General features: G+C 31.5%; 1 protein-coding gene across 1 annotated transcript; it reads left to right on the top strand.

The window, feature by feature from the left end:
• The first annotated feature begins 642 nt into the window (after nt 1–642).
• Nucleotides 643–1,559, top strand: LOC133291487 (uncharacterized). The gene is made up of 2 exons (XM_061489754.1): nt 643–823; nt 1,105–1,559. The coding sequence occupies exons 1-2, from the start codon at nt 643–645 to the stop codon at nt 1,557–1,559; spliced, it is 636 nt and encodes a 211-aa protein (XP_061345738.1).
• Nucleotides 1,560–1,932: the final 373 nt, after the last annotated feature.

The following is a 1,932-nucleotide window of genomic DNA, read 5'->3' as shown; positions in this document are numbered from 1 at the left end:
TCCTACTTGCACCTACATGTCAAATTATATTTGAGGGGAGCAATTCTACGACACTTTTCCATCCTTATAGATGTCAATTTGTTTTATTATTATTTATTATTGTTCATGGGTCGTGGGCTGAATGCATATGGTTCATCATAATTTTTAATTTTTACAATGTTAAATATTATATAATAATTATTATTTATCACCTCCTATTCACAACTAATTGGGTGAGTCTCGTATGCACAACTGATTGTGTTATTTTGATAAATTGTTTCAAACTTGGATTGATTTGATTTATTTGTTTAAATTTGTCTTATTGTTTACATTTTGCCTCATTCTCTCTGGTCCACCTGCGAACCATTTATACCAAAATAATAGACTTCTTTTTTCTTATCATTATTTTTAATTGTCAAATATGTGTTGATTTAATTGTCAAATATGTGCTACATACAAATTGACATGTAGGTTGAAAAAGTATGGGCAAGGGCAAGGATAAACAGAAAAGTATAGACGTGTTCTTTAAAAGAAAGTAGCCTCCAAAAAAGAATCAAGTGATGATCTTGTGAACATAATTTCTGAAAGTGATAACCTTCTTATGAGCAACCTCCTTCCAAGTGTCGTAGAATTGAACACACTGACGACATTATTATAGTCTTGATGGCTGCTTCTAAGGAAGTTTCTTCTATTTATCAATTCTTTCAGAATTTGAATTTCATCATTAATATCATCACTACTTCTTCTAAGCGTCATGATCAATTCCAAGCTGCCCAAGTTTCTGAATTTGAACATCTGCAGGCTATTGGTGAGCTTAAAACTGGTACAGGTTCTAACCAAATAGGTACATTAAAAAGGGCAAGTGATACTAGATGGGGTTCTCATTTTTATTCTATATGCAGTCTTCAACGAGGGTATGATGAATCATGTTCAGTACTTGAAAAAATTCGTAGTGAAGGATCAAATTACTCTCAAAGAGGAGATGCTACTGCAGCTTATAAGATGATCACTTCTTTTGAGTTTATCTTTAATTTACTTTTGATGAAGGAGATCATGGGCATCACTGAAATTCTTTGTCAAGCATTACAACAAAAATCTCAAGATATTTTGAATGCATACAATTAGTTTCAAGTACAAAGGAACTTATTCAAGAATTGCGAGATGATGGTTGGAAAAGAATACTTGAAAGTGTTGTTAATTTCTCCAAGCTTCATGAAATAGATATTCCAGATCTTGATGCTCAATATATTGAAGGTCGTCGCCGTCAACAGCATGATCAAATAACTATTGAGCATCACTATCATTTTGATATCTTTAATTCAACAATTGACTTTCAATTACAAGAGTTAGATAGAAGGTTTACTGAGCAAACAATGAAACTATTATCACTTAGCTCTTCATTAGATCCGAAGAATGGTTACAAAGCATTTAATGTTGATGATATTTGTAGCCTTGCAGAGAAATATTATCCTCTTGATTTTTCTGAGCAAGAGAGAATTAGTTTGAATTGTCAATTGAAGCATTTCCACAAAGAGATCCCAAAAAATCCAGAACTTCAAAATTTATCTTCAATTTCTTAGTTGTGTCAAGGATTAGCCAAGACAGGAAAGTCAAATTCCTATCATTTGGTTGATAGGCTAATTCGTCTTATCTTAACACTACCAGTTTCAATAGCAAGTGGTGAGCGTGCATTCTCAGCAATGAAAATTATGAAAACAAGGCTTCGAAACAAAATGGAGGATGACTTTCTTTCAAATAATTTGGTTGTGTATATTGAAAGAGAGATTGCTGAAAATTTTACTACAGATTCTATCCTTGAAAATTTCGTCAATTTAAAAGAGCGTCATATACAATTTTTTTGATTATATTTAAATTATTTATTAAATGTAATTATACATATAGTTATTATATTTGTGTATATTCATATCCTCAGGACAATGCTTGGTTCATTAC

The sequence above is a fragment of the Gastrolobium bilobum genome, unplaced genomic scaffold (genome assembly GCF_033153095.1).
Source record: "Gastrolobium bilobum isolate Gb01-03AN ecotype WA unplaced genomic scaffold, APGP_CSIRO_Gbil_v1 utg3161, whole genome shotgun sequence".
Taxonomy (NCBI): domain Eukaryota; kingdom Viridiplantae; phylum Streptophyta; class Magnoliopsida; order Fabales; family Fabaceae; genus Gastrolobium; species Gastrolobium bilobum.
This window is presented reverse-complemented; position numbering and strand designations above follow the sequence as displayed.